We start from the raw sequence: 26,558 nt of genomic DNA on the forward strand, positions 1-26,558 counted from the left end.
GAGGAAGAGTGAAGCTCAAGGGAGAAGAGATGGCGAGGGTGGATGACTTCAAATACTTGGGGTCAAAGGAAAAGAAGAAGAAAAGTTCATTTATTTCACTGCTATTACATTATATACACCGATTAAAAAGTGGGAAAATACTTTTCATACGGTAAATCGCCTCCTTTCTTTGTTTAAAAAGTCACGTTTCATTATTTCTTGAGAGTTGTTGAATTTGAGGTTTTCCTTTGCTATAAACTCTAAAGATCGACATTATACATAAAAAAATGCTGAAATATTTGAATCAGAGTGTGTGTTGTGCATTTTAATAATATTCTCGGGGCATTGAGTCGATCGCAACTGGACTGTTTCTGCGTGCATGTTTCATCAGTAAATGCAACAGGAAAGCGCGTCCCGCGGCTTTCGTCAATGGACACATAGGTCTCCAATAAATAGATAAACATAGCGAGATGACAGATGCCGTCAGAGTTGATGGATAACGTTTGCCTAGCTGACCTGATCTATTTGAAATAGAACTCGCGAAACAGTAAATAGGACAACCATGTGATTGCTGCCAACCAATCAGGAAAGAGGTAGTGATCAGTATAAGTAGCTTGATGTAACGTGCACAAATAATGTAACAACGGGTTATTGAGAAGCATTTTATTGTTATTTTAATTGATATTAATATATTCTATTATTGGTAGTAAAACCAGTGCCCCCTCTCTCGCCGCTTGTGCTGTGCGCATGCGCGGCGCTGCTCCGGGAGCGCTGTGCTTCGGCCTGTTCCGCGGCCACTCGGTTATTTTCGCCTCTTTGTTGTACCGCGAGTGGATTTAACTCGGATCCGACCCACTATCCAGCCGACTCCGGCGGTTCTCGAACAGGTCAGTCGGCGCTCGGGGAGCCGCCGTCGGCACCCCAGCCCCCTCCTTCCCTCCCCCAACCCCGGCCTCGGTGGCCGGTTTCGGGTGCCGGTTTGTCCCCCACCACCACCACCACCGCCACCCGGGTCCCCCTTCCTCCTCCTCCGCCTCCTCCCGGGTCCTAGCATGGCTTCACGCTGGCTGCTACCAGGCATGCTATCCATACGTGTTGTCCGTGAGACAATTTCCGTGTTTGTGTCTTATTGTTTGGTGTACGGCGGCGCCGGGGCCCCCCTTTCAGTTTGCACGACAGCTTTGAAGCGAGATGGAGGAAGGAGGAGGGGAGGGGGGGGGAGGCAAAGCCCACAAGCTCGGAGCTCGACCGGGATGCACGCGGTGGTCCTCCCCGTGGCTCGGGCTCGTCTGGCCGGCGTGTCTCGTCTTGTTCTGACGCTCCTCTGCGGTGCACTTCCCGCACTCAAGGCCCGTCATTGAAGTTGCTGTGTGGAGCCTCAACATGAGGTTTGGATTAAACGTGATGGGGGTCGGTGGGGGGTTCAGTTCTTTACATCCCCACCTCCACATTTTTGGTGGTTTTTTTTTGGGGGGTGCCTTTTTCCCCACGGATGTGCAGTGTGTGACACGGTGCGTGGGGCACTATGCTTATTGTGCTTTTTTTTTTTTTTTTTTTTTTTGTCGTCGGTTTTGAATGCTTTGTGATGCTAACCGTGCTAACTTGGGCAACAGGGTCGCAAAAAAAGTTGCTTGAACTTCATTTAGCCACCACGTTTGGTCATAATTGAGCACGACTGCTACAAAAACCAACATTTTCTTAAATTTTACTTCAGGGAAATCACCTTACAGGTGATTTTTGCTGGCACAAAACACTATTAGATGGGGCGTCTTCCAAGTGTTAAAATAGCTTTCATTTTTGTAAGGTGTGCCGCCAAAGAAAATGTTGTTTTGCTGTTAGCTTTGTTTTTAGCATTAGCCTTGATTGATTTTTTTTTTTTTTTTTTGAGACAGTTGCCACAGTCACTTGTAGTTGACTTATCGTTCGTTGACTATTTTGTCACTCATTCACTGCCAGTTGATTTCAAAGTTGACCGTTTGAGAGGTTTTTGCCTCATCTTTGAATACCCGCACAGTATTTTGTTCATATAAACACCAAACAAAAGTGAAATAGTAGTAAATCTTCCTTCACTCCCAAAAAGTTTAGCTTTACTATTTTCTTTTCTCCGCTACTTAGCAGTGAAACAATGATTTCTGTCTAAAAAAAAAAAAAAAAAAAAGCTGAGAAAGCTAGCGTTTTGTGAAAAAATGTCAAGAAGGACAGCGTTTTCGAAGCTAATAATGTATTCCTTGCTATATGTGACAACTTAAACCATAAAACATCAAAACCAATATGGAGAAAGAAGCTTTTGGAGGGCAAAAAATAATTTTTCCTTAGATATACAACTATAAAACATGCCGCCAGTGACAGGGACGCTTGACTATTGTATCTACATTGTTGGTAGTAAAGGGTTGTAATTCCAGTTGGCAAATATGAATTTCACTGCGATGAATGAAGAAATGTACCTTTTCGATGGCGATCTTAAGCTCTGCCCCTTTAGCCATGTCCAACAAGCTTCCAAAAATGGCGATTGAACAGAACATGTTCGAAGTCGATTCTCTTATCGCGTGTTCCAGCTAATATTGTGGTATGTTTTTTTGCCAAATGAGTCAGATTTGTCCAAGAGAGTTCTCCAGAGAGGTCTCGACTATTTCACGCAAGGATATGTACACGGAATCAAGATTTTGGACGGAGCGGGGCGCAATGTCAGAGTTATGGCGAAATGTTGGCAAAGTTTGACGCCTCACAAACTTCTTATTGAAATCCAACAGGGTAAAATAGTGGAATCGTACTGCGCATGTGAAGCAGGGGGAGTACTTTTTACTTGGAAAGATCACGAGGTAATATCATTGTAGTCTTTTTATAAATTAGTGGGTGTATTCATTAGACTCTGCTCTAATGGAACCCAGTGCTCTGTCTTAAAAGTCTGATTGTGATCCAAATAGGCAAATAGACATTTCTCTTGCACGACGTGGCGCATTTATGTATCCCTAACCCGACTCTTCTGCGTAAAACGTGACACACTTCATTCAGCAGGTCAGTGATGCGTGAACAAAGTGAAAGTTGTTCTCCTGCAATGTGTAAAGCACTGATAATAATTCAGAGAAGATACTTCTCCCTCACTTACCTTTGAACGTACAGCCTTGTGTTTGTTGATATTGTCCACATTTAGTTGTACATGCGCTCTTCCGCGAGCCTTAACCCATCATAGACACTTCATCAACTCTGTTTTGGCCTTTGGAAAATGAATCAAGCGGGTGCCTTGTAACCTAGCAGGATATCTTTCATCAGAATTGAATGTTCCTCAAGCGCATCTGAGGGCCATTTTCTTCGTAACATTAACTTTTCCAAGCGCAGGCTACTTACAACCGGCATTGCTTGTGGGACAACGCGGCGGCAGGGGCGTGTTAAGACAATGTGGCCATCTGATTGGCTATTATTGTACGTGTGATTGACGGGTCGGAAAGGTCAATTGTCTTGGGAGTGGGGAAAAAAAATTGCTTGTCACCATAATAAGGCATTTCACCTCCATTTTTGGAGCTGAAATGTGACGATGTGTTGCATTGCTTGTCTGTCGCCCAAAAAGCCAAAGAAAAACTTGCACCGTCATTAATTCAAGAGACATATTTTGCTGTTAGCATTGTTTTTTTTAGCATTATCTCTGACTCAATCCGCTCGCTTATCTTTTGGTGTGAGTCAGTGACAAAAGATATCCAAGATGTTCTGTGTGAATTCAGATGCTCTTTTTTGCTGTTTGTGGTGTTTTTACCATGAACCTTCCGTCAGTCCACGCACTAAATGTAAATTCTAGAAAGGATTTCGCCCAAAGAAACAAAACAGATCAAGGAGTTTAGCATTTGCCCATCGTCGTCTTGATTTGTTTTGATCGTGGAAAAAGTTTACTTGAACAGACTTGAGATTCTTAACTGCCATGCAAGTGTAAAAAAAAATGTATTTATTTATTTTTGCTTCAGACATCACAGAGTCGCCTGACATCAGGTAAATTTTAGAATGCGTGTTGCCAAAACCCCCCAAACGATCCATTGATAATAGCCTAAAATCTCCTGGGGTGATGATGAAAGAAGCCCACTGGAATTATTTTGGTTTTATCTACGTTAGCCTTTTAAATGTGTGCTCACTTCGCTTACCATTTAGAATGTGTTGCCAAAAAAAAAAAAAAAAAAGCCAAACGTAGATAATCAATTGGTGTGACTTGTTCTGTTTTTGCGGTCGATTTTAGCGTGAGCTTTCTGTTTGCTTTCTGACTCTGCGTAATTTTTACAATGTGTGTTGCCACAGAAAAAGGCCAAAATGCTGACTTTATTGATACTATCTGAGTCACGGTCTTGTGAGGTGATGATGACTTGTTTTCTCTGAATTTGGAGACGTTGTTGTTGTTGTTAGCATTAGACTTTGTTGAGTCCTGTCCACATAATGTAACTTTTAGAAGAAGAAAAGCCAATAGTAGTCAATCCAAGAGGGATATTTTGCCTTTTGAGTTGGTAAACATTACTCTTGATTACTTTTGAAAGTGGACGGCACAGTGGATCAGCTGGTAAAGCGTTGGCCTCACAGTTCTAAGGTCCCTGGTTCGATCCCGGGGCCCCGCCTGTGTGCAGTTTGCATGTTCTCCCTGTGCCTGCGTTGATTTTCTCCGGGCATTCCGATTTCCTCCCACATCCCCGAAACGTGCAACATTAATTGGACACTCTAAATTGCCCCGAGGTGTGATTGTGAGTGCGGCTGTTTGTCTCGATGTGCCCTGCGATTGTCTGGCAACCAGTTCAGGGTGTACCCCCGCCTCCTGCCCGTTGACAGCTGGGACAGGCTCCACCACTCTCCATGACCCTTGTGAGGATAAGTGACTAAGAAAATGGGTGGATGGATGTTTTGAAAGTCTGCTTTTTAGTTAATCATTATAAAATCTGGTCACAAAAACGGGCCAATTATAGTTACCCCACTGATATGTCTGCTTTGAAGTCTCATGTTGTGATGATGGACATTGTTGTCAACATTATTCTAAACTGATATTATTTAAACTTGTCGTCAAAGTGTAAAAAGAACAAGTACGGAAGTAAAACAGAATATGTGTGTGAATGAGAGTGGTGGAGATAGACGAGATAGCGAGGGTGGACGACTTCAAATACTCGGGATCAGCAATCCAGCGCAATGGTGAGTGTGGTAAGGAAGTGAAGAAACGGGTCCAAGCAGGTTGGAACAGCTGGCGGAAGGTGTCTGGTGTTCTATGTGACAGAAGAGTCTCCACTAGGATGAAGGGCAAAGTTTATAAAACAGCGGTGAGGCCGGCCGTGATGTACGGATTACAGACTGTGGACAGGAAGCAGAACTGGAGGTGGCAGAAATGAAGATGTTGAGGTTCTCGCTTGGATAGGATTAGAAATGAGCTCATTAGAGGGACAGCCGAAGTTGGAGGTTTTGGAGACAAGGTGAGAGAGAGCGGACTTCGATGGTTTGGACATGTTCAGAGGCGAGAGAGTGAGTATATTGGTAGAAGGATGCTGAGGATGGCGCTCCCAAGCAAAAGAGCGAGAGGAAGACCAAAGTAAAGGTTGATGGATGTGGTGAGGGAAGACATGAGGACTGCGAGTGTCAGAGAAGATTAGATGGCAAAAGATGACGCGCTGTGGCGACCCCTAACGGGACAAGCCGAAAGGAAAAGAAGAAGATTGTGCAAGTTGAGGAGATGCTACTCAGGTGCGAGAAGCTAGTATGGGTCAAGAACTGAAATGCAGATGGTAGGAGCAGATAAGGCAGTGACAATTGTTTTCAACACAGCGGGGAGATGATGTGTATGGCGGGTGTTCAAGTTCACACCCCTGCCTTGGCTTTTCACAACCCTTTCACACAGCTGCCGTCCCGCCTCTTATACAAAAATTGTTTTTTTTTTAATGCAGATCGACTTTGTTCCGTGTTGGTACCCTACACACAGAACAGCGCTGCAGGAAAAGTCCAGCTTTGATAGGCAGTGTGAAAGGTTCTCAAGTGTCTGTTTGCAGAAGGCCCCCATCTGTCCTCGGACCATCACAATTGTTTTGACCTCTTTAACCTCACCTGAGACCCCTTTGCCCGCAGTCACGGTTGTCACTAGCCTGGAGGTCAGCAGTTTAAAACCCCGTCAAAGCGAGGGACGCTTTGACCTCAGCCGTTTAGCGGCACAACAGGTACAAGCTGACATGTAGTCGGCAATAAATGTTTGGATTTCAACTGACTTTTGTGAACAAGTCGCAGTAATATGAAGGTCAGAACTACCCTTTTGTTACACAAATTCCAATTTTGTAACGTTGCTATAATTTTTTTAAGGATCATTCTGTGCACCTGGTAGCCTTTGAGTGTGTAGATAATATTACATTTAAATGGGAAACTCATTTGTTGGGTGAGTAAAGCACTTTCGAGTGTGACTTCATATTGTATTGAAACAAAATATTTGAGCAGTTTATTCAACCAAAACCACATTTTCATGTCTTATTTTTAATGACAAAACATTGTATTTAAATGCAAAACTCACTTGTTTAAGCAAAAACCCGTAATTGAATGTGACCAAATACCTCCTTCCCCATTGAAATGAACAGAAATGCAATTAATCCGTTCTAGCATCCCCAAAAACCCAACAGTAACGCTTATAATTTATTTGAATCAACTATAATAGGAAAATGACCCTTTGTAGCATTGTTCTCGATTAAAAAAAAAAAAAACTATGAATAACAAAATGAAATGTTTAATTTTCACTCGTGCATCATGGTTACTGCAGCCCATCCTGGTGTGTGCGACCAAGCCACTAGGAGGCCCCATAAAATAGTCAAGAACTTCCACAACTTCTGTGACTGAGCTTCAGTAATTTTAGTTGTTTTCTGCAGAAGATTAAGAATTTCAGAATATGCCTGTGAATATTATGTTGTCTTGGTACGTGTTCCTACATCGTTTGTGTTAAATATCCTTCTAGTTGACATATACTGTATATTTCATTGTTGTGCTGTTTTCCTAATGTTGGGAAAGTTCATTTTCTACTCGAATTTGTTCAGAATTTACCTCACAAACTTCCAAATGAAGTAATTTTATTTTCATAGTTCATCATTGAACTTTTTGAACCATTCCAAAAATGAATTAGTTCACAATTTGTCGTCCGTCCCCCGACCAATATGTTGCTGCGAACTGGTTGGATTGTTGGCCCGACAGTTCTGAGGACTGGTGTTCAAATCCCGGCCCTGCCTGTGTGGAGTTTGCATGTCCTCCCCGTGCCTGCGGGGGTTTTCTCCGGGCACTCTGGTTTTTCCTCCCACATCTCAAAAACATGCATTAATTAGTGACCCTAAGTTGCCTCTTGGTATGATTGTGAGTGCGATTGTTATCTGTCTCGATGTGCCCGGCGATTGGCTGGCAACCAGTTCCGGGTGTACCCCGCCTCCTGCCCGAAGATAGCTGGGATAGGCTCCAGCACTCCTGCGACCCTTGTGAGGATAAGCAACTCCGAAAATGGATGGATGGAGGGATGGCGCTGCGAGGATTTGCTGTCCATTTTGTCTTAAGTTTACTTCGATTCGTCCGCCGTAATGGTTTGATAGCTCGGAGGAAGAACCGCTAACAGCGCACGGTCTTCATCAGCGGAAACGTTTTACCGCGCGAGTTGGTGCATTTTGGTCCGAGTGGCTCCGGTGGGAATCCCCTGAAGCTTTTAGCATAAGTGCTATCGTGGAGCTAGCAAAGAGGAGTTGCTTGGGCTTCAATAAAGAGCCACGTTCTCATTTTAAAGTGAGAAAAACACAGCACATCGACCGTATCAGTCGCTAACAAACAAGTTTGGAAGAATGAGGCTCTTACATCATTTTGACACTAAGGAGTTATTCAAGACAAAAAAAAAAGAGGGAATCACGATGCTAGCATGCATACCAACCTTTAGCATGTTGGCCTTCAGATGGCGTTAAGATGAGGCTGTGTGTGCGTGTGTGTGTGTTTCTGAAGCCCGGCCAAGGTTTCCTCACAAGAAGCAGCAGCTTTCCTCCTCCACCCGCCCGTGGCCTCGCATATAGCAGGCTTTCTTCACTGTGTGTTTGTGCGTGTCTCCAGCCGGACGCCAAACTACAGCGAAGCCAAACACTCCAATGGCCACAGGCGGACCAACAGGCGCTCTTTGTCACACCCGAGTGATGTTTGTGTGTACTCTTGGCGCAGTGGGGGTACAAAAGCTCTTGTTTCACGTTACATTTTTTCGTCAAACACGCTAGTTATCTTTATTTCCATTTTGCAAAGGGCGTCCTGAATCAGCCAGATGAAACGACTTCATATAATATTGCTTATGTCTTTCTTTTCTCCCCCTCCTCCCCCACACCCTTGCTCAGGCTCACATGAGAGGCCCTCCATGATGTGGAGCTAACGCCACCGGCTGCTAAACCGGCAGGAAGAGAGGTGGACGCGGTGACATCCACAGCCCACGCATGGCGGTATTAGGGGTGAGAAGGACTATAATGGCACAATTATTCGTTCACTAGTCAAGTGCAACTCCTAACTTGTTCACAGACTCATTAAAGGGCCAGTGTCATGCCTACAAACATTCTAAAATAGATAATGTAATGAAAAATCCATCCATCCATTTTCCGCAGATCTTTTGTTCCGTTATGAAAGATGGATTACGTGGTCTGCCCCAAACTATTATTATTATTTTTTTTTTATTAGCTGTATACACACCTACCTGTCATTTGGAACCCACGAAGCTCTCGTCCCTTGCGCCTGTGCAATCCATTTTTCGCGACGAACCGGGTCTTTTGGAAACATATGAAGAGTAAATCCATCCTCCCGAGTGCTTGAACAATATTGAGCAATACAACGAGCCGGCATTTTAGCTAACTCAAAGGGACAAAGCGCGACCTTCCCGCAGGTAAAACTGGTATAAACAAACAAGACCGCTTGAGTGCGCTACTGCTCTGAACGTCACTTCCTGCTTCTTCTCCAAAACAAATCCTTCGAGAGGATTTTCATGGCGGGAGTTACAAAAAGCCATATACGTCAAAATCATGTTGTACGGTGAAAAAACAGATGGGTCCTTTCTGGCTGCCTTTTTTTTTTTTTTTTTTTTTAATTATCAAAAACATACAAAAATCATGCTTTTCCTGTCAGAGGCCCTTTAATAACTAAGACTGGGTTACGTATTATTTCTTTCCGGTCTGATACTACTGCCAAACCAGTAGCTGGCTGCCCACCTATACACCTACCTACTTACTTAACATTTTTAGTAACCTACATACCCATCTACTGTACTTTCCAGCTTGACATAGCAAGCCAGCTATCTGCTTGAATTACCTATCGAGCTGTCTAGCTCGCCTCGCTTAGCTAGCTACGTTCCTACCTATGCTTGGCTACCTGCCTCTGTACATGCGTACCCACGGAGTTAGCCACCAAAATACCTACCTGTCTACCTCCCTACCTATGAGGAGAAGTGGAATGTTTTACTCAAGTCGTTTTTTTGGCATAAATAGTAGTTGTAATGAAACATACTTTTTGCTTTTGAATATTTTTAGCATGATAACAAGGTCTGCTCTTATCCTGTTGGACTAAGCTCCATTTGCTCCCTGCATATGTTCTTATCAACAGGTATTACCGTAATTTCTGGACTATAAGCTACGCCTGGTTATAAGCCTCACCCAGTACATTTCTAAAGGAAAAAAAACATTTTGTACCTGTCTATGAGCTGCATGTGCCCACATTGAAACATGAGATATTTACAAAGAAAGACTGTATACCGAGTTTTCAAAGTTTGAATTATATACCTTAGCCTTTCTTTCCAAACAGTGCCTGTGACGCGGCAGTAACACAGCGGCAATACGGTAGCAAGACAGCGCTAAAAAAAAAAAAAAAAAAAAAAAAAACCATCGGTAAAAGTCACTGAGACACGGCAGCAGCAACACGGTTCAGGCTACCTGCTTTTATTACCTCTGAAAGCTTTTTTTTTCCCCGTCTTTTTCCATTGCTCCGGTTCTTCCCCCTGCCGTTTACAGCGTCTCACCATCGATTCCTTTATGCCAAGTTTACGTGCAGCAGCTCTGTTTGCTTCTTTATCGGCCACCTCGATTTACTTTTAACTTAAAAACTGCGTCATACGCGTTCCTTCTTGCATTTTCCACGATGACGGTCTGTTCATGCTAATTTTATTCATGCACAAAGCGTGAAGGGAGATGAAACTTGCATCTTCCTCGACACATATATTCCACCCTTCTCTTACCTTTTCTCGGGTTGCTCGAGGGCCCCTGGCGGCCGTTGGAAAAAAATCCATAAATTCGCCGCAGGGTTCAAAGCGTATGACAAAAGTCGTGGCTTATAGTCTGGAAATTACGGTATTGCTTGTGCAGTATATTTTGGTTTAGGATGCAGCCGAACGCATAAAAATTAACAGTTTCCGACCCGTCCAACCCCTCTCACACACACATTGAGGGGCTTGCTACAGCCATGATGTGTTGTTTTATTCATCGTTGGCATTACGTTTCTGGTCATTTACCACAAGATGGCAGTATGACTGCATTGGCGCATGCCGAGCGTGCCTGGCCATTGTCGCCTTGACAATAACGGGCGCCGAACCTCATCTCATCTTTTGATATCTTATCTTGTCCCGTCCCCTGCCGCAGAACCCCGACATGCTGACGAGGAAGATCAAACTCTGTCACATCAACGCCCACATCACGTGTAGACTGTGCGACGGTTACCTGATTGACGCCACCACCGTCACGGAGTGCTTGCACACGTGTACGTATACACACGCACACACACACATACACTTGTGCAAATCCTCTCTCGCCCACTAGAGAGAGTCCTCCGACTTCACACGGCCTCCCCGAGCATCCCGGTGAAGTCGTTTGAAAAGAGACATTCAGGTCACGTCGGCCCACTGCAGCTGTCTGACTGCAATGAAGCTCTCATGGAAAAAGGGAGCGTGTCTCTTGTAGCAGACGGGTCAGGTGTAGAAAGGTTTGATGGCGGATCGGCTCTGGAATCAACACTGTGCCGTTCAAATCTGTTACCGAGCTCGCAAAGGGGAGGAGTTAGTTTGAAAATGATGTTGCCTCATATGTACATGAGTCTTCTTTCCTGGTTAGTGCAAGGGGGTTGGGGAATAAAAATCATAGTGATACCTTAGTAGTGCTAGTATTTGTTTAAAAAGATTGTTTGGTTACATTTTGTGATTATTTGTGTACATTTTTAAGAAATTCCAAAGGGTTCACATAGTTTTCCTCACGCTGTTTGTTTGTTTGTGGGTGCAGTCTGTCGAAGCTGCCTGGTGAAGTATCTGGAAGAGAACAACACGTGTCCCACATGCAGGATTGTTATTCATCAGAGCCATCCACTGCAGTACATCGGGTGAGGGACGCACAAACCGCGCACCAAACATTTTCAAGGAAAGCGGTCGCGACAAACGCGCTCCATTTGGAGAATATCGGAATCAAATAAAATCCCCATCAGAATTAATCTCCGGAGGGAGCCGAAAGATGCCGGCTTGCGCATGAAGAGTGGGCGGCCGAAATACCCGCTGAGAGGTACAGAAGCCCCGTGGAAAGTTGCGAAAATCGTTTGATTGCAGCGATCGCCACAAAAGCTTCTGAGACAAAATATTCAGTAAAGGCTGCCGTCATTTTTGCCCTGGTCTGTCTCATCAGGTTGTTTTTAAAATAATTCCACGCATGCGTGCATTTTCTTAGCCGCTTATCCTCACAAGGGTCGCGGGGAGTGCCGGAGCCTCTGCCTGCTGGCAACGGGCAGGAGGGGGGGGGGTACACCCTGAACTGGTCGTCAGCCAAACAGGCACACTCACAATCACACCTATGGGCAATTTAAAGCGTCCAATTAATGTTGAGTGTTTTTTGGGTTGTGGGAGGAAACCGGAGTGCCCACCCGGAGGAAACCCACGCAGGCACGGGGAGAACATGCAAACTCCACACAGGCGGGTCATGGATTGAACCCCGGGACCTCAGAACTGCGAGGCCAAGGCTTTACCAGCTGAACCACCGTGCCGTCTTTTAAAATAATTGTTTAACCGTAATTCAAAAGCAGGGTCTGATTTTCATATTTTACTTTTTTATTTGACCCACTGTGGGTTTTCCTTTAAAAAAAAAAAAAAAAAAAGAGGGATACCAACAATTTTGTCCACTTTTGTGTGTGTGTTCTATTGCTATGAGCACAATATGTCTTCTTTTTGGCAGCCATGACAGAACAATGCAAGACATTGTGTACAAGTTGGTACCCGGACTTCAAGAGGGTATGTTTGGTATTTTTAAAATGGAGAAGAAAAACACATTTATATGCCCTTAAAGATATCTTATCACCACCTTTGCTCTTTTTTTTTGTCGTCCAGCGGAGATAAAAAAGCAGCGGGACTTCTACCAGAAGTTGGGCATGGAGGTGCCCGGCGACATTAAAGGGGAACTCTGCAACATGAAGATGCATCTGGACCAGCACAATGGTACGGTCCAAAGACATCCTCGTCTTCCTTGTACAAATGAATTTGGCTCCCGTTTTCTCCCCCCGACTGATTTGGAAGGTCATCCCCCAATATTAGTTTCCATTATCAACATGAAATGTAATTGCAATGTCTATGGCATACATCAGTCAGCCATTTTGGTTCAAAGTGGACATTTTTCCCTCATTTTGAAGCCAGTTTAACTGCGGATCGTGAAACATAATTGCATTGTCTATCATGAGTATTATATACAGAGATGCCTTGGTTCCCGACCGAAATCGGTTCCAGAAGTGATATGTTCGAAAACTGAATCAATGTTTCCCATTACACTAAATGGAAAAAGAAATAATGCATTCCAAGCCTAAACAATTTGGCTTTTAAAAGCAGTTTTTTTTAGCTTCTCCTGATAATAAACTACATAGTAGGAATACATGTATAGTTTAAATACATTATATAATAAAATAATTGAAGAAATATATTTATTTTTTGCCTAAAATGTACGCTTTAGTAGTGGAGTACGTGAGGCTGGGAGCGCATTGCTGTATCTGTGACAACTCGGCCCCCAGCGTTGTAAACTTTTTTTTTATTCACAAAAGTGCAGAATAACTTTAAACAAGCAACTTGCCTTCTTTGGAGCCATGATTGGGTGTTAATACGGTCATCTTCGTTAACAAGAAAAACAAGTCACTGCCGGGACACGTCGGTGTACAGAGGTTGCGTTATACAGAATAACAAAAGTGCGCTGGTTGCACCGCTCGTGTTATGGGGGCGTTCGAATTGACAATAACAAAACGCGTCGTGGTTGGGTCGGCTGCTTGCGCCGCGCGCATTATGTTGTTTCCGGGTTTTTTTTCGGCGGCGTGGGAATTCACAACATAGCGCGTCGTGGGTCAGCTGGTCTGGCCGCACGCAATATATTATTCATGGGTTTTGTCGGGGGCGTTTGAGTCCCGATTTTCGTTTGAAAACAGGAGGAAAAAGATCTCAATTTTCGTTCGAAAACCAGGACCGAGACTTTACTGTATGTTATTATTTTGGTTTGAAGTGAGGATGGTTGTGTCATTTTGGCTGTCTTTGAATGACAGAATGACTTTCACTATTGCATGTTAAAAATCGTTTTAAAATGTGAAACGATACACTGCAACACTTTGCAGATGTTTACACAATAGCACACAGTAATATCATTGGCAGCACTTGAATTGATATTTATTTATTTATTTTTTTTAGCCAATCCCAAGGATCGGTGGCTTTGTTTCTTTTGAGGGCGGTCACGCTCGAGGGTCCTAATCGCTCACTTAATCCCTCGCTCTTATTCCGCTAATTTAAGCGCGTGGGGAAGAGGGGCAGCAAATCTCTCGGAGCGTTGCACAAACACACACTCGCACAACTCGATGCATCAACATAGTTGATTTAAAAAAAAAAAAAAAAAAGTAATTTTTTTTAACGTCATGTAACGTGGTGTGATGCCTTACTCTCTCTGCTAATCTGGTGCTCATTCCCTGCACATTCACACGGTGAGAACGCTTATGTAAGCACACGGAAAACCTTCTGTAAATCCCTCTTTGATTTCAAGTCTCTTACCATTGCACCCCAAACATCTATATATATATATTTTTTTCGTTTATTCCAGGATCCACAGAAAAATATTAAATTAGCCTGAATATCTTTGGATAATGACACTGTCAGTTCTTTTTTGAACCGCTTTGGGGTTGGCCTCCGATCGGCTCTCCTTTTCGCCACTCTGCTAGAGGTCGTTGACGCTCGGTTCATTAAAACGCACCTGGTTATAAACCTCACCCAGTACATTTGTAAAGGAAATACCACTTGGTACATACATCGGCCGCAGCCGTGTAAAAACAGCAAGTGACCAAATTGAAACCGACATTGAAACATGAGATATATACAAAGAAAGACGTGATACAGAGAGTTTAATGCTTGCGCCGGCGCGCTAACGCTAGCGCCACGCTAACAGGGCCAGTTAAAAAAAAAAAAAAATACTGGTAAAAATCACAGAGACACGGCGGTAACATGCCAGCGCAGCGCTAACAGGCCCGCACCGGTAAAAGTGACTTCCTCGGCACATATATTCCGCTCGAGTGCCCCCTTGCGGTCGTTAGAGAAAATGCACAAATTAGCCGCATCACTGCAGGGTTGAAAACGTGTGAAAAAAAGTCACGGCTTGTCGGCCGGAAATTACTGAAATTAAAACAAAGGAAGTGTCAAGCAGATTGTTTTTGTCACGTCAGTGGAAGTTGCTGATGCTCGTTTCGCCAAAACAATGGACTGTTGGTCATTGTTTTTGTCACATGACTACAGGTCACTCAGTTCTTAAGACAAAGTTCTGGCAGTCAATTGCCATTTTTAATGCTTTGCTAAAGGTTGTTGACATTGTTCAGTAGAAGTAAGGAAGCATTCTCGTTTTTTGTTTCCTTAGTATGTAGTTGTATGTTATTCTTTCTTTTGTTGTGAATCCATTTGGCATTTGTGCGTAGCCATCATGCTTAGCTTGCCATATTTTGTCAAGACATAACAAAATAATTGCGGTATGTCATTGAGTTTCTGTCCGAAGAGTTTTGTGGCACAACAGATCAGGTTTCCCCGTTTTACGAGGCTTCCTCCCTTTGTCTTGCGGGAGCAACCACGCTCCTCATTAGCTCGTATTTGAGGAGGCCCCGGCAAAGGGAGCCGGTCGCTAAAGCAAAGATCACGCCGGGCTAACTGCGGGCGACAGCCCAGCAGTGCGGCACTGCACTTAATTAAAGACCGCCGCCGCCGCCGCCACCACCACGCTCCTACCCGTCGCCACCAGAAGCCCTCAGCCGTAGAACAGAAACTTCCTCTGGGCTTCCGCAAGAGCAGCTGTTGAAAAAGAATCTAATTCAACTATTGCTCACTGAGCAGCAACTCCGCAACTCCTCCGAGAGTCGCTCTGTCGAAACTGGGAAAACAGAAGGACGGTCACATGAGCAGCGGGAGGATGCGTCTCGTGAACAACTCTACTTTGAACGCTGCTGGCTCTTCTTATTTTTGCTGCTTTGCCAGAGGTTATCAACATGAAAGGAACCTTGCAATCAAGTTTTTAAAATTATTACTATTATTATTATTATTTTGCCTGTCCTCTTCACGGGTTTGCAAGATAATTGAGGTTGGAATTGCCCAAAATGTTCTATTTGGGGTGTTGTCCCTTGCAGGTGAAACGGAGGGATTTCTCAGGATTCCGGGACACGGAAATGAGCTTTGCTGTGATTGGATTGCTCATCTTCCACAATTTAAAGCCCAAGTGTCATCCCTATGGATATTGTATTGAAAAATACATATAGCATGATTCACTTCAATGTCTATATGAAAAAATAAATATGAGCGGAGAGCGCGTCATCCATGCGCAAAGTTGCTGAAGTGTCATTCGACATCCCAAGTGGTCGCCATATTGGCTGAATCGACTTACCCCAGACATTCGCCATTGAATACACGCTGTGGCTGAAGTGACCGGGGCATTATTACCCTATAATTTCGAGCCACATTTAGATGATATGCGGATCACGGCCAAACTACCTCCCCGCCCGATCCAGCTCCGCGCGACGGTGATAAAAACAACGCCGCCCGCAAGCGACGAGGCCGCCACGGCCAAACCGCCTCCCTGTCCGATCCACTTCTGCGGTGGAGATGAGCCGCAAGGCCTGCGTAGGCCGTCCTTCAGCGGCTGCTGCACGGAAGCCTTCCGATGCGCACATCGACACATTTAGCACCCCTGACTTATGGATTACGTCTCGTCCTTTGTACCTGTGCAATCCATTTTTCACAACGAACCGAGTCTCTTGCAAACTTATGAAGGGTAAATCCATCCTCCCGAGTGTTTGAGCAATATCCAGCAATGCAACAAGCCCGCATTTTGGCTAACACGAAGGAACAACGAGCTACCTTTCAGGAGGTAAAACTAGTATAAACAGACGAGACCGCTTGAGCGCGCTACTGCCCTGTACGTCACTTCCTGCTTCTTCTCCAAAAAAAATCCCTCGAGAGGATTTTCATGGCGGGAGTTACAAAAAGCCATCAAAAAAAACGGCTGGATCCATACCGGCTGACATTTTTTTTCATTAATAACATACTAAAAGTCGTGCATTTCATGACAGTGGACCTTTAAATATGGGTAACGGCATGACTTTGATTAGCACACAGTTTCTGCTAGCGTCTTGAAGGCAGCTTGGGGCAGCCAAGCGTTCATCGCGATGCATCACAATCTTCGGTACTACATTCAGACTTGCGGGGAGGACTAATGGTAATGTGACTTTACAGGCATCTTGAAAATCCCCTTTCAGTGGGACCCCCTCTATTGATTGAACCTTTCGTATAATTTCCACGCAACGTAAACACGGCCACAGACCAAAGCAATCGATCTTCCCCCCCGACAGCGCCTCCTTAAAGCGGGCCAGAGAGACTCTGGAGTCGTATGAAGATGTTTTCACCGCACCAATGATAAGAGCGAGATCCTCTTGATCCGCAATCAAGCAGGTTGACTCTGGAGATGGTTGCCGTGGAGACTTCACAAACACACACACACACACACGTGAGCGCACACTGCAATTCTCTCTGGGATCGGTTTTCCCAAATGGAAAATGGCTCCTCGATTGGTAAATGCAATCCCATCTGCTCACAGAAACGCACATAGCTATTCTTTTCAATGATTTAAAGACGAAAAGAGTAAATTTCTTTTGTGTTTTCAAGGTCGTGGTACAGCAGTCCACCTCCGTTGCACTGGAGAAGTGCATCTCATATCCAAATATTCGATGCGTGCACCATACACAACGAAATGTCTCTCTTGTGAGCTTCTGCTCTGTTGTCTGTCTTTTTATTGTATACACATAAAGCGATGCAGGTCTGAAAACGTACACAAACAGATTTCCCAACGGATGCTGTAATATATTTGTTGTTGTAGCGTCTGCAGTACACCGTATGCGCTTCCATGGTGGTGTGCAAACCTGCTCGACTTTTAACCTTTCTGTGTTTTCGAGCATGGTTTTTAGAGACATTTTTGGTGGCTCTGCTCTTGACTCATTTATCAAACTTCATGTTGCGAAATAAAACTGACTTTGGAGGTGAGTTTTCAAATTTGAGTGAATGAATGAAATGACTGCTTTTAATCAAAATGGCTGACTTCCTGCACCTCTTTTAGCATGGCAAAGAGAAACATTTTTGTGGGTCTCCATTCGTCATGTTAGACACTTACTGGTGTATAAAATTGGGGGGGGGGGGGATTTACTTGAAATTGACGGGGCTGAATTTTCTAATATGCGCGAATAACTAAAATGCCCTTAAATGTTCTATTTTGAACAAAAATGGCTGACTTCCTGTGTGTTTTTTGGCATGGTAAGAGAAACATTTTTGTGGGTCCCCAATCATCATGGTCAACACTTACTGGTATATAAAATTGGGAAAAAATTCAAGATGGCTTCAGGGGCTGAATTTTCAAATATGCGTGAATAACTAAATTACCCTTAAATGGTCTATTTTGAACCAAAATGGCTGACTTCCTGTGCCTTTTTAGGCATGGATAGCTCCTTAAGACTTTTTTTGCGGGTCTTCTCATGATAGCCACACCTAGCAAATTTCCTGTTGCAAAATAAAACTGGTGACAAGGGATTACGACAATAAAATGTACTTTTTTTTTTTTTTTTTTTTACCAGGAGAGAAACGATTGCAAAAAATTCCTAATCATCGTTTTTATTTATTTATATATATATATTTTGTGTCCACACAGGAGAAACCAAGTCCGAGGAAACGGCCAATAAGGAAGCAGGAGAGGAGAAAGCAGAAGAGGACAACGACTATCACCGTAGCGATGAGCAGGTACGGATACGAAGTTTTGTGGATCATTTATTTTTCGGCGGGGATTATCATAATAACCGGCAACGGGGCGTTGCCGCGATAGTCCTTGTGACCTCTGACCCTGGTGTGCCCTGACAGGTGAGCATCTGCCTGGAGTGCAACAGCAGCAAACTGCGAGGCCTCAAGCGCAAGTGGATCCGATGCTCGGCGCAGGCCACCGTCCTCCACCTCAAGAAGTTCATCGCCAAAAAGCTCAACTTGACCTCCTTTAACGAGGTAGAGGCAATGACAAATGTGGTATTATTGATATTACAGTGGTTATGATTGCGATCCAAGAATAAACGTTACAATTTCGTACTGTGCTTGGATTTTGCAGTATGCATCATCTAGAGAACTTTTTGGAATGCAGTATTTTGAGCCTCTTGTCTCATAATATTTGATCCAAATATACTAAATTATTACTATTATTATTTCATGTCCAATGAGTTAAATTGATAAAACAATTAATAATTATGAAATGTTAACTTAAAATGTCACCAATATTAAAAATCTAAAAGAAATATAACAATGAGAAATAAATATATGTGCAATATTAATTTTTAAAAGTATTGAGTTTTTGGCAATGAGACATTTAAAAAAAAGACCCTTATATTTTTTTTAGAATTAAATTTTAATAATTAATTAATTGATGGCGCCACAGTTCCAATTAACTTTTAAAGCATTGGCCTCACTGTTCTGAGGTCCCGGGTTCGATCCTGAACCCGCCTGTGTGGAGTTTGCATGTCCTCCCCGTGCCTGCGTGGGTTTCCTCCGGGCACTCCGGTTTCCTCCCACATCGCAAAAACACGCAACATTAATTGGACGCTCTGAATTGCCTCAAGGTGTGATTGTGAGTGCGACTGTTGGTGTCCATGTGCCCTGCGATTGGCTGGCAACCATTTCAGGGTGTACCTTGCCTCCTGCCCGATGACAGCGGGGATTGGCTCCCGCACGCCCGCGACCCTTGTGAGCATAAGCGGCTGAGAAAATGGGTGGGTGGGTGTATGGATGGATGGATGGATGAAATAATTATTAGTATAAATGTTGAAATAAGCAGGAGAATTAAATTGTAGTCGTATGATGACAATAAATGGTATTCATTTATTCACTCACCCATTCAACTAGAAATATGTAATTTAAATTTCAAAAGTAGACATTTTTACCCACTTAAAAAAATCATCTAAAAAAAAAAACCATTATGGTAAATTAAATATAGCTATTATCACAAAATTGAAAGATTTTCATTGGCCAGTGATGCCAATTCATTAGAGGTTTTGCTCACCTCCAGTTCCACATGAACGTTGCCGCTCGTAAGATTAAGAGGCCTCCTTTTGAAGCCTCCAGTGCTCTTTTTCTATTCTTGGACCCCCTCCGTCTCCCCCCAACCCCCGTGGGCTTTATGGAGAGCCAGCGGGAGGCGCTGTGGTGATTGGCAGACTGAGAGACAGCACGTTTGTTCAAGAAGACACAGATCCCATGAAAAAATGTCTTCATCTCTCTCATCTATAATGCGATTTTTTTTTTTTTTTTTTTTTTTAAAGAAAAATAATATATATATATATATTTTTTTTTTTCCGCTCCCACAGTTGGACATTTTATGCAATGAGGAAATCCTCGGCAAGGACCACACTTTGAAATTTGTCGTCGTGACGAGATGGAGATTTAAGGTAATCCCTTTTTACACGCCGCACTCACCACGGATGCTGATTATTGAACGTATTCATATCTGCAGATTGCTACAGACGCGTTTCACATTTCGCTTCGACCAACGATGGAAAAATGACCGCAATCGCGGTGTTTTTATTCATTTCAAAAGGGAACCTCGGGCTAATTTACATTTTTTTATTTTTATACGCTTCCAGAAATCGCCCCTCCTGCTCCATTACAGACCCAAGATGGATCTTCTGTAGCTCAAAAGGACATATACCATTTCTTTCTTTTTTATTTTTTTTTATTTTGTATCTTCTTGTCGTCGACCGTGTCCCGGTGTGCCGTTTTAACCACCGACGTGTATGCAAAGACGATCAACCAGCAGCGGCGAGCAAACGTCACAACAACGAAACCACACTCAACGTAAAAAAAAAAAAAAAAAAAAAAAAAAGCCAGCAACTCGGGGAGGTACCACAACACTGGCGTTGTTTCCGATTTGTTTTTGTTGTTGTCATTGATTTTTGTTTAACTTTTTTTTTTTGCGCGCTACATCCGAGATATGTGAAAAAGAAGAAAGGAAAAAAAAAAGAAATGGAGATAAAGCATATATTTATACTTTTGTACAGTTGAAGAAGAGACACAACCATAAAAAAAAGACACTACACTGGTGCTCTGTTTACATGCAAATGAGATGTCGGGGGCGGGCGGGACGGGGGGAGGGTCACGTGACCATCTTTCAGCCAATCGGAGCGGAGGATGAAAAGTTTTATATGGTTTTGTTTTTGAAGACAAAGATTTTCTACGCGTGTCCATCTTAAGCTGGCTATGGAGTAAAACGTTTCTGAATGTGTCTTTTTTTTTTGGTGTGTTCAGGCCCCGCCCCTTTTTCCATCCAATTTGCTATTGATGATTGTCCATTGTGAATAGGCTTCGTGTCGTAATTTATGTTCTATATAATGTACATACAATGTGCTTATAGGAAGCCGGGCAGCAGAGGAGTAAGAGAGACTTTTAGACTGTTAAAAACAGAACGCGTCCAGAAGTGCTATCTATATCGAAAATATATCTTTTTTTTTTTTTTCTGTTTAATTTTTGTTAAAAAATGTTTTTGTTGTTATTTGAACAAAGCAGATGTGCGGCATAGACGCCCCCGCCAGCCGTCTTCTATCCCGTCCCGTTTCTTCGGAATGCCAGCAACGATTCTGCGTCATTAAAATGCCCCCCCCCCCCCCCCCCGCCCCTGAAATGTTTAAAAAAAAAAAGTGACACCTCTCAAATTTTAATGAGGGGCCATACTTGCGTTCCCATTTCACACGGAAAACCTGCAAAGTCGCCACATCAGAGTGTGAAAACTCCCTGGCAGATATCATACTCCACCTATTGACACAGAGTCCAGTGAAAGTGGTCAATCTCAGCTTTTCCCTCATGGCTCTGGTGTGGCCATTTTGCAGGGTTTCTGTGTGAAAGGTGAAATGGTTGTATCAGCGTTTTGTTTTTTTTTTTTTGTCTATCATTTATCCATATCTAATTTTGGACACAAGGGCCAGCAAAAGGGAATGTAAAAGGCTGTAACGTGAGATTCCGGCATTAGCCGACACTTATTACACAGAACCCAGCAAAAGGTGATAAATGCCACATTAGAGAGCCAGAACAGGCATTTATGAATTTACGTTTTCACACATTTCCCAGCAAAAATGGATAAATGCAGGATCAAGACACGTGATAGCAGGTCTGACATGATGGTACTCTACTTTTTGGTCATGGAGTCCAGTGAAGGGATAAATGGTGGATGGAGGGCCGTAGGAGAACATCCCAGCGTTTATTTACGGGGTCTCTGTGTTAAAGAGTGCACGGTTTGTGCAGTACCGGCTTGATTGACAGGATTTGTTCAGCTCTTTGAAAAAGACACGCTGCGAAACCGCTGCACCAAAAACCCACAATCCCTCTCTTATCTTTTGCCACAGGGCCCAGTAAAGGGGACAAATGTTCCGACCCCGATGCAGCCGTTTTACAGCGTCTCTGCGTGAAATTGCCGACGGGGGTGCCGCCAATCAAATCTGCCGCGGACGTCCATTTAATGACACTTCACACCCGCTCTAAAGTGCCATGTTCAGATCAGGCAGTCCTGTTTTATCAATAATTTCATTTTAAACAATGTGTACCAAGAACAAAATGCTCCGTAAGAACTTTTCATGACAGAAATGTCGCGCGATGCAAATTTTCTCTCGTTTGCATTTGGAAACCACGGTGATGTCTCGTGGATCAGCCAAGGGACGGAGTTGGACGTAGAAATGTCAGACACGGTGCTCCAAATCCATAAGTTTGAATTTTCTAGCTTTTTGTTGTTGTTGTTGTTTTTATTTTTCTGGAATTTTTATTGGCTGACAACACAGCACACGCTCGTCGTCGTTGTTGGACACTGTTAAAAACAACCAAGTGTTAATCTCAGTCCAGTCGTGACATTGGTGCTTTCTCTGGTGCTAACCCGAAACCCCTGTTGGAACTGCGTATCCCCCCCCCCCCCCTCCTTCGCAAAACCTGGCTCCTTATTGGTTCGGTTCTGTGCTGCTTCATTGACAGGCTGTCTGGAGTTCTTTCATACGAGGACGTTGAAAAAATGGCAATTAACAATCTTTACCTTTTCACTCACCGATGCAGCGATTTTTGCAGGGTTTCTGTGTGAAAGAGAAACTCAGTCAAGGGGATGAATGCCAGATCTTCTGTTAGGCGTCAGTTTTCTCTTGTCACACGGAGACCCTGAAAAATTGCCGCACTGGAGCCATAGCAGAAAATCCGCCATTTCAATCTTGGCCTTAATGTTTGCAGCAGAATTCAATAAAGGGGATGGATATGTACCACTTTGCAGCATCTCTGTGTGAAAGAAGGTTGCTGCATCAGAGCCGTAACTGAAGATCTGTCCGGCTTTCATACAGTCGTTACCTTTTACCAAAGAACCCAGCGAAAGGGGAACAAAAAAAAAGACGAAGGCCTGTCAATCAACTAGCGCCGCGTAATAATCCAGCTCTTTGCCTCATTTTCACTTCGACGTCCGTGAACATTATTTCAATTTTTTTTTTTTTTTTTGCATTCTGGATTCCTGATGTCCACGTTGACGTGTGACACACACACACACAAACAATACGACGCGTGTGCTCTTTTTCAGGTTAGAAGAATGAAGGACAAATGTGCAATATGGCTTTTCATGTGTGTTTCCAGTCAGGTCCTCAGGTCACAAAATGCCTTCTCAGCGTTCACCTTTGTACCCCCCCCCCCCCCAAAAAAAAAAATACATCCCCTCCGCCCCTCCCCCTCCGTCCACCCTTTTGCCTCCTTTTTGTATTATTTATTGCGGCTGTGTGATGAAAGCGCTTTCCATGGTGAACCTTTTTGGAGTTGGGGGGGGGTTGCGGCCGAGAGCGGGTCCTGAATTTCTCATGTTATCTTCCCAAAAAAAAAAAAAATTACAAAAATGAAAAAAAAAACAACAACACAGAAGCTTTTGTCCAAACTTAACTGTGTATTTAATCAATAAATGCTTTTTAAAAGTTGCTGGCTGCTCCGTGCGCTGTCCTTTTGCTGCCTTTTGAAACAATTCACATAATTATGTGAAATGTGACCTTTTGTTTTTTTTTTTTTTTTGGTGTGGCAGTAATAAATTAAAGCTCATAAAAATGAAATTACACACCACCGCTGACCATCGCAAGCCTTTTGTGAGTCGAGACGTGGATGCTTGTTCCGAGTCCAGCAAAGTCAAAAGTCAAGTAACGCCGCTGTCAGCACGCGTCGTATCAAATGTCAGATTTCTCTCTCGCGTCGTGCGAGCGTGACTGTGACTTTTTGCTCAGTGGCAAGTTGTCCTTGTCAGCAAATAAAAGACAGTATATTCCTGTCTTAATATCTATTTTATATCCTCAGAACAACTTTTTCAATTCATTTCAATCGGGAAACTTGACGGAAGACTAAATGGAGTGTTTTTATGGAACAAATTCTTTCAAGCCCAGGTGTCATCCCTATAGACATTCCAAAATAGATATTGTAATGAAAAATACATATTACATTATTCACTCCAATGTCTATACGAAAAAACTAAATATGAGCGGAGAGCACATCATCCATGCGCAAAGTTGCGGAAGTGTCATTCAACATCCAATTGGTCGCCATTTTGGCTGCATCTACTGCCTGTGACGTCACCCCGGACATTCGCCAATGAAAACACGCTGTGGCCCCTACTATGGGAGACGAACACGCCCCTTCTGACACGGAACCTCTTTTCGAAGAAGAAAACGTCTCACAACCGAGGGAAGTGACGTCGTTTTGAGCCATATTTAGATGATATGCGGATCACGGCCAAACCACCTCCGAGCGACGACGCCGCCGCGGCCAAACCGCCTCCTTCATCCGATGAGCCACCCCGGCCGAAGCCGTGTTGACAAGGCTCCCAAGTGTTCGAACAATAATCACCAGTACAACGAGTCGGCATTTTGGCTAACACGGAGGAACAACAAGCTACCCTCCAGCAGGTAAAACTAGTATAAACAGACGAACCCGCCCTGTACGTCACTTCCTGCTTCTTCTCGAAAACAAATCCCTCGAGAGGATTTTTTTAATTGAAGGTCAAAGTGAGTCTGTGACCTGGTTTAAGTTTGACATCAATACAGTTTGTCGTTTAGTTTGCAATAGTTAATCAAAGTCAAAATGTAGGGAAGAAAAAACGTTGTGAGATGTACAAATGCGACTAAAATGATTCAAGTATGAGAAGGTGCCAATTAGTGCTGGATAACCACCCACTCAACTCGGGAAACGTGGCTAATGGCAACGCGGCGGTGTCTCGCGCAAAGCTAACAGTTTGCGCCACCTGCCGACTTCAGAGGACTTGAGGAACAAGTGGCTTCAATTGATCTGCCAGGCCTTAAAACCCAACTAGACTAGCTTGGGAAAAGCGTTGTGGACGTTTCCAAGCCAAGCGAGGGAAGATGTCTGTGTCTGTTGTTCTCCTGAATTAACTCGCGCCCCCCTCGTCCCCCGCCACTTCGCCGCTCTACAAGTTGTTCCGCTGCTTCTTCCCGTTCAGGCTTTTGCGTGTGGGCGCGCAAAACATTGTTTTCTGACCTCCCGCAAGCTAATTAGTCCTAACGTGAGGCCGGCTAATGAGCGGGGCTCGTTTAGCTACAAATTAGGCGCCAGAATCGCTGCAACCACCGCGGACGGCCGAGGGGGGAGGTCGAGATTGACGTACCCCGGGGTGGGGGCTTTCTCTCCCGAGACACCTGCTGATCCCGTTAACCGAGGAGGCTAATTAGTCACTGGCGCTTCGCTCTTTCTGTGTTTGCTTTCAAGCTAAGGCAATTAGCGCTCGGCGTCCCAGGCAAGCCGAGAAGGGCCGCGGAGACCACGCGAAACGGGGAAGCAGGACGATGGCTAAGCTAACATTGGAACATTTCTTGAACGTTTAAATCAACAAGCTTGCTAGTTGGGGGCCACATTAGCTACACGTAAAAACCTACCTATGATCCCCCCCCCCCCCCGCATTGTCCTTTAACATATACTTAAAAAGAAATAGAATTGTGGTGTTTTTACCATTGTCTCTATCTTGCAAATAGTAATAATACAACAAATAATAGTATTAATCGGACATTGCTTTATATTGAAATCTATGGTGGTGTGTCAATTTGATGAGGTAATGCTAAAAATATAATTATGTCTCCCTTTTATGTGTGCGTGTGAGGTTCTTAGTTGTTTTTTTTTCTGAAAATGTAAAAAAAAAAAAAAACAAACAAACTAAAAACAACTCCATCATTTTTTTAAAAATCATTTTTTGGCTTTGTCTGATCTGATGATCTAAGACGGGACCGTTTCTTCCCAAGACCTTCTTTTCAGCCCTGGCGAAGGTAAGAAAATGCACCCCCCACGCCACCCCCGCATCGCACTGAAAATGTGTTAGCGTCTCGGTGTGATGCGGTGCCGTTGGAACACCCACTCGCTCTTTTTTTTTTTTAACTTTCTCTCCCCCCGTCGTCAAACGCGCACGAGGAGAGAAAAAAACATCTTTAAATAGAACACACTGCACATAAAGTCGTGTTATTGAGCATTGTAGTTGTGCTCTCTGCAAAATGGCGCCGGACTGGAAGTTAAGGGCGAATGAAAGCCGTCGAATGGATTTGGAAATGGAACCCATCCGTTTTCTTAGCCGCTTATCCTCACGAGGATTCGCGGGGAGTGCTGTGGCCTATCCCGGCTGTCAGCGGGCAGGAGGCGGGGCACACCCTGGACTGGTTGCCAGCCAATCGCAGGGCACACGGAGAGAAGCTGCCGCACTCACAATCACACCTAGGCGCAATTTAGAGTGTCCAATTAATGTTGTGTGTTTTTGGGATGTGGGAGGAAAAACCGGAGTGCCCGGAGAAAACCCCACGCAGGCACGGGGGAGAACATGCAATCTCCACACAGGCGGGGCCGGGATTGAACCCTGGACCTCAGAACTGTGAGGCCGACGCTTTACCAGCTGAACCACCGTGCCGCCCACTTGGAGTTTCCTGTCAAAACTAATCATAAAATAAAGACAAAGCTCAACAGCTGAGGAGTCACATCGCTAATTGTTCAAGCTAAATAGCGTTGAAGTCGACATGCTGTA

At 44.0% G+C, this 26,558-nt stretch overlaps 1 protein-coding gene across 3 annotated transcripts; it reads left to right on the plus strand.

The window, feature by feature from the left end:
- The first annotated feature begins 611 nt into the window (after positions 1–611).
- Positions 612–23,577, plus strand: LOC133508379 (polycomb group RING finger protein 3). Of its 3 annotated transcripts, none has more exons than XM_061834318.1 (10): positions 612–866; positions 8,313–8,423; positions 10,590–10,707; positions 11,223–11,319; positions 12,159–12,214; positions 12,311–12,418; positions 18,171–18,259; positions 18,377–18,514; positions 19,864–19,944; positions 20,140–23,577. In XM_061834318.1, the coding sequence occupies exons 2-10, from the start codon at positions 8,409–8,411 to the stop codon at positions 20,185–20,187; spliced, it is 750 nt and encodes a 249-aa protein (XP_061690302.1). In that variant the 5' UTR covers positions 612–866; positions 8,313–8,408; the 3' UTR covers positions 20,188–23,577. The 3 variants fall into 3 exon arrangements, with proteins under 3 accessions (XP_061690302.1, XP_061690303.1, XP_061690305.1); XM_061834319.1 differs by lacking the exon at positions 612–866 and adding an exon at positions 1,000–1,367; XM_061834321.1 differs by lacking the exon at positions 612–866 and adding an exon at positions 1,468–1,490.
- The last annotated feature ends 2,981 nt before the right edge of the window (positions 23,578–26,558 follow it).

This window comes from Syngnathoides biaculeatus, chromosome 11, assembly GCF_019802595.1.
Source record: "Syngnathoides biaculeatus isolate LvHL_M chromosome 11, ASM1980259v1, whole genome shotgun sequence".
Lineage (NCBI taxonomy): Eukaryota > Metazoa > Chordata > Actinopteri > Syngnathiformes > Syngnathidae > Syngnathoides > Syngnathoides biaculeatus.